The following is a 6,013-nucleotide window of genomic DNA, read 5'->3' on the forward strand; positions in this document are numbered from 1 at the left end:
TACACTGTTGAGGAACAGTAGATTTACAGCTGAGGAAAACAGAATATGGCAGGAGCTAGAGGACTCTGTGATATGATGAACACTCTTTTTTTTTGTTCACATGTCAGCAGGGTTATGGAAAAAGTACTGACCCAATTTGCACCAAACTTGGTAGAGGCATGAGGCATGTATCAGGAAAGAACACATAAAATTTTGGTGTGGATCTGGCTAAAGTTGTGGATCCAGGAATACAGGAATCACTTTCCTTAACATTGCAAGATAGGGCATTATTTGACATTTTGGCATTGGCTGAGGTATGTACTTTACTGAGTGCCATTCTAGTTAGTATATGAAAAATAACCCTTAGTTTACTGGTTACAGAAATACAATTTCTGCCCCTTGCACTAATTGAGGCCTGTGATGGTTCAGGCTTAAGAGCTACATTCACGTTTTGACACAGATATCGAGGCTCCTGTAGTGTAGACTGTTGGCCACAAGATGTCAGTATTTACCTGTGTGTACTAACTGAGGAACAAATGCAACCACATTTGTGTGAAATGAATTGTGTTTGTCTTCCTTTTTGTTGTTTACTTGAAATCCTGCTGTCATGATGACATGTTAATCACCACAGATTCATAAATAAATATAAACCTAATTAAGATTGAAAGAATAATTGAAATTGTGGTTCAGTTTTATTATTGTGAATTTGTAGAAGACAAAGATAATGCCATATGTTTAATAGATTTCATCAAGCCTGAAAATTAAAAATAAATAATTTTTTAAAAAAAAGTAGCCTAATACAGAGACAAACCTGGGTATGGTTTTTGATTGGACCATATCCACACTGTGATAAATTGAAAAACAACTGTGGGATAAATGGTCAAACGTGTAAAATGGAAGCCAAGTCAAATAAAGAAAAAACATATCGTAGAAGAGAATATGTGCGGCTGTGCATTTACAGGCTTTGGTCAAATGATCCTCACGAACAGCTCGTGGGGACAGATTCGTAGCAGCTTTTATGCAAATTGTCCTGTTCAGCGTGTTTTCATTGGAGAGGAGCGTGGAGGTGTAGTCTGGAAGGCGTGACATCATGCCAATGCAGCTTTATGAAGAAAGTGCGCTTCTCCTGAACAGGCAGAGGTGCGTCCAGTCCTCTTGGCATTTAGTGGACTTTTTAGTTTGTGGCTCCAGAAACCAACCAAGCTGCGCGGTGCAGAGTCAGCACTCGGTACAGAGTTTGACAGGCTGGGAGCCTCTTAATGCGCGCATGTTTTTATTCTTCCTTCTGAGCTGAAATCAAAGTTTGGAATTACCGTCGTTTTTTTTTTTAAAGTGAGTGCGCTTTCACTGACTGCATGAAATAGCTGTGGACATTTGGAGCTCTCAGAAGAGACCATTTTGCCATTTAATATGACCGCCGAGGCGCATTCACATTTGGGACTGCAGAAACCCCCCATGGATTTCGTCAGCGACTTCGACTTAATGAAGTTCGGTGTCAAGAAGGAGGCGATGCAGGGGATAGACCGCTCCTTCATCGGGCCGTGCAGCCAGCTCCAGAGACCAGATTCTGTCTCTTCCACCCCTGGCAGCACACCTTGCAACTCGGTACCCTCATCACCAAACCTCAATCCAAATGAGCAGAGAAATAACTCCGGGGGCGACCCGTTCTGGATACCCAACAACGGGGGTTACCCCCAGCAAATGTACCCTCAAGCTTTTGGCCTGACACCCGAGGACGCAGTGGAGGCCCTCATCAGCGCCACGGCGCAGCAGGGACACCCCTCTGCGCCCCACAGCCACCACCCGCCACCTTTCCAAGCTGATTACGAAGGGTACGGCCACCTGAACGAACCTGTCCAGCACTACCCGGGACTGCACCCGGACATGCAAGGCATATCCAGCAGCCACTGCCAAGACCCCTATCTCAAAGATGACATGGGGAGCGCGTCCCCCGAGTCGCCGGAGGCCCAGCAGGTCCTCGGTGGGCACCATCACCTCCAGCAGCAGCACAGCCGTCACGACAGACGATCCAACGCCGACATCCACTTCTCAGACGACCAGCTGGTTTCCATGTCCGTCAGGGAGCTCAACCGGCTTCTCAGAGGCCTCAGCAAGGACGAAGTGATGCGTCTGAAGCAGAAGCGCCGGACCCTGAAAAACAGAGGTTACGCACAGTCCTGCCGCTACAAGCGCGTCCAGCAAAAACACATTTTGGAGCACGAAAAGACCAGCCTGGCGTCGCAGGTCGAGCAGCTCAAGCATGAACTCAACAGACTGATCCGGGAGAGGGATGCATACAAACTTAAATGTGAGAAACTGTCCGGTGCTAACTGCTACCACGAAACTGGGTCTACTAGTGACAACCCTTCCTCACCCGAGTATTTAATGTGAGTTTGTTAATTTCCTGCAGAACTGATTATTTTCCATAGGGAGGCATTTACTGTATGTTGACAGCTCGCCTTGCTCCTTAATAAACAATCCCGTGGATTCATCAAGTCTTAATTAATGTTGGACATAAGGATATCACTGAAATAATTGTAATACATAACAACAAGGCAACAAGTTATGAATGGAAAATGACTATGAAGCATGCATGCAGGACATGTATGAGATGTTTTTATTTTATACAGGCATATCTGTATTTTGTCTGAGAGGAGATACTTGAAATCAAAGAATATTCCCTTTTATTAATATACAACTTTAATCCTTCTGCTTCAGTTACTGCTCAAATTTTTTTATTTTGATGATTTTGCTTTGCTTAGTTTTTGTAGCTCAGATTACATTTTGTGTTCAGCTTCCTTAAAATAGAAGACATATGGAAAAGATTGAAGCTAGAAATGACGTTCATATTATTTTTATGAAACTGATTCTGCTGGACAGATGTGTTCCTTATTTGCCTTTCTTTAAATATAATATACAATTATGCAAATTGTTTTTCATCTACTATGTTTTTCATTTACTATGGATCAATAAACTTATTGTGACTTTTTAAAATATTGTGTCTCATCTGCTGACAAATTACCGTCCCACAAAAATACGATCTGTACAGTAAGACATTTACCTCACATGCACAGTCTTCTTTGCGATTTCCTTCGTGGCAGTGTAGTATGTTATACTTATGACCCCTATTCCAACATTTTCATAGTCATTTTCACAATATAAAAAGAAAAATATCTTTAAATTCCCTAATCTTTAAAAGAAGATATGTACAACATAATGTTTGTGCACACTACATAAAATTAAGCTATTGAAGTATGTCGGATAGTGCATATTATTCATAAATGGGGAAGTACATGAACTAATTTGTTAGCATGGCAGACTACAAGACTATAAGCACAAAACATTGTCTCCACCATAAAGCACTCAAAATTATATTATGACCCTATAAAATTTGACAGTACCTTATAAATTCACAGTGTTACTTTCAAGAAGTCACGTTTCTACATTATCATGTCATAAGTACGTCGCTGGACAGCCAAAGGAAGGAGAACAGTAACAGTCACAGCACTGTGTATTTGTTAGTTTGGTGGTGAATGAAAGGACGAGTGGCTTTCTCTCTTTCTCTGACCTTTGCCCTTCATGGAGTGCTGCTTCCTGTGGGACCCCGGCATGTGAAAGCACAAGGGGGCTGACTGGCAGGGGCTGTAGGGCACAGATAAAATGGAGTGGAAATCAGGCTTCCCCTCTGCTCTCTTCCTCAGACAACCAGATCACCCCTGCATTCATTAACAGAGGAAGAGAGAAACAACAACCACGGCATACTGCTCACCGCTCCTCTGGCTGGCTCCAGAAGAATTTTTCACTTGATATGTTTTTTGTTTTTTTTAAATTCTCAAGCAAATTTCCTGAACACAGATCATTCTCAGTTCAGGACTACAATAATATTTGGATGACCGTAATAGTTCCAAGTCCGCTGTGATAATGTGTGATAAGTGGTCACATTGTAAATTGAGTTTATGACCTCTGTGATGGCCTGTGCACAGAAAATCTTAAGAGAGTTTTTCACTGTCAGAGGAGACTTTCTCACTGTCCCCCCCCCCCCCCTTCACCAGAGTTCAGCCGGGCAGGTGGCTCGGTTAATGGCGCCACCCTTTAGCCTGGAAACCAGGTTCTCTTTTCAAGTGCGACCCCTGGCAGTTTTGACCTCACCCTCTGTTGAGGGAAAGCAGCTCTAAAATCACACCACAGGTGCAAAAGCACTTTCCCTCTGAAAACAGGCCTAATCCCTGAAGGTCGGCCGGCTGCGCTGGGAGTGTATGACGTAGACGACTGTGTTTGCGAGCACCAAGGATGTATCAGAAAATAACCAGATGGTTATAGCAATGAAAAATGCTCTTCTACATTTTAATGTCACTGGGAGGGCATCATTAGTCAGTGGCTCCTTATATATGGCATAGGACTACATTTACAGGCACGGTTTAATTTTAAAATGAGGTTTCCTCCGTTTTAAAAATAAACTCATTAACAGTAAACTTACTCAGATGACTGCTGTCCAAAAAGTAAAATTCACCTTCAAGTTTTATTTTTTAGAAATTTGTTTTGAATTCATTTAGTTAGATTATTAACTCCTTTCACAAATCAGTATCATTCTCACACCCTGATGTCATTTTTAAATGACACAATCAGTTTAAACATTTAAACACTGCATCCTTAAGATAAACTAAAAATATCTGGAATTACATAACATTTTAGATTAAACCTATCGTAAGTCTAAGTTTACATTTGCAGATGCTGCACTGAAGAAAATTGAGTGCAAGGTATGCATGTATAGTGTCCTTGCATTTTTTAAGATTAATACACTGATGCGTTTTAGCAGTGTGGTTTTTCAAACAGTGCATTTCTTTGTTTAGTGTCACATGTTTGTGCACTTGCATGCATCATATGCAGATTTCCAAGCAACAGCGGAATAATACAGTAGAAGTGTTGGCAAGGAGAGCGGTTTGTGGTACTGTGTGACAGTGTGCAGGGTGCCATTGTAGAAACGATTAGCCAGCTCTTTTCCCTCGCATGTGATAGGCTGGTGGGCCTGATGTGGGAGCCTCGCACTCCCCACCCCTCCTCACCCCCGCCCCTCCCCCTCCCCGCCACCAACACCCCAAGCCCACAGCGCCTGAGGCTGGCTACTGAGTCAGCAGGAGGGAAAGGTGTCTGCACGGCTGTGGCATCAGAACAAGAGAGAAAGCAAAATAGCTGGAGAAGGATAAAGAGCGGTGATAATGGTTTAGAAAAGACATGCTTGCGTTTTTTAAAAACAGATGGAGAGAGGAGTTGATTGCAAAAAAAAAAAAGTCAGGATGAGATGATGAAGCAGGTTAAAGAGGAAGCTTCATCATCTCCTAAATTATTAAAAAATCTCTTCTGCAGATGCCTTTTTATTTCGCTGTGACTAATGAGACGAAATGCTCAGTCTAAATTTAACTGTAACTCAATTTCACACAATGAATAACACTTATGAATGACTGGTGTTCAGTGAAAACACTCAAAAGGTGTCCATCTGAATCAGTTGAACATGGTGCCAACCTCTTGGCTGAGTCCTGGGCTTTGCCAAGGCCTGGCTGCGTCTCAGACAGCGGACACAGACAGAGGAATGCTGCAGATACTCACCATTGTGTGGGGAGAGGCAGAGGAATGCGGGCTGCCAGGCTACGTACACTGACACCAATGAACACAGCCAGAGGCCTCGAGCCATGAGGGAAGGCCAGGCCACAGTCAAACATCACTCACCACTTCTATCTGTGATATCATACCCATCTCCCCTGGACAATTTTGGTTTGGTCCAGTTTGGCTGCTTAAACACTGAGTGTCTTGTTGAAGAACTCATGACTGACTGTCACAAAAACTGGTCAAAGATTAGATACAAGACACAACGGGCCAAATAAGAATGAGTTGATCAGCTAAGTAAATATTCTTTTGTTTTAAACAAACCCTGTTGATCAGTCAGTGAATTTTACATTCACAGTAATTGTGATTGTCACTGATCTGTGGCTAAATGTCAACTGACCAGACATTTGACCCCCAATAACAAGCCATTTCC

General features: G+C 42.7%; 1 protein-coding gene across 1 annotated transcript; it reads left to right on the forward strand.

Moving 5' to 3' along the window:
• The first annotated feature begins 1,092 nt into the window (after positions 1-1,092).
• On the forward strand, positions 1,093-2,973 carry mafbb (v-maf avian musculoaponeurotic fibrosarcoma oncogene homolog Bb). Its single transcript, XM_018679994.2, has one exon. It carries the CDS (start codon positions 1,390-1,392, stop codon positions 2,368-2,370), a length of 981 nt encoding a protein of 326 aa, XP_018535510.1. The 5' UTR covers positions 1,093-1,389; the 3' UTR covers positions 2,371-2,973.
• The last annotated feature ends 3,040 nt before the right edge of the window (positions 2,974-6,013 follow it).

The sequence above is a fragment of the Lates calcarifer genome, linkage group LG12 (assembly GCF_001640805.2).
Source record: "Lates calcarifer isolate ASB-BC8 linkage group LG12, TLL_Latcal_v3, whole genome shotgun sequence".
Taxonomy (NCBI): Eukaryota; Metazoa; Chordata; class Actinopteri; family Centropomidae; genus Lates; species Lates calcarifer.

Excerpts from the sequence above, each read along its gene's own strand:
- mafbb (XM_018679994.2), top strand. The coding sequence starts at position 1,390 with ATGACCGCCGAGGCGCATTCACATTTGGGACTGCAGAAACCCCCCATG.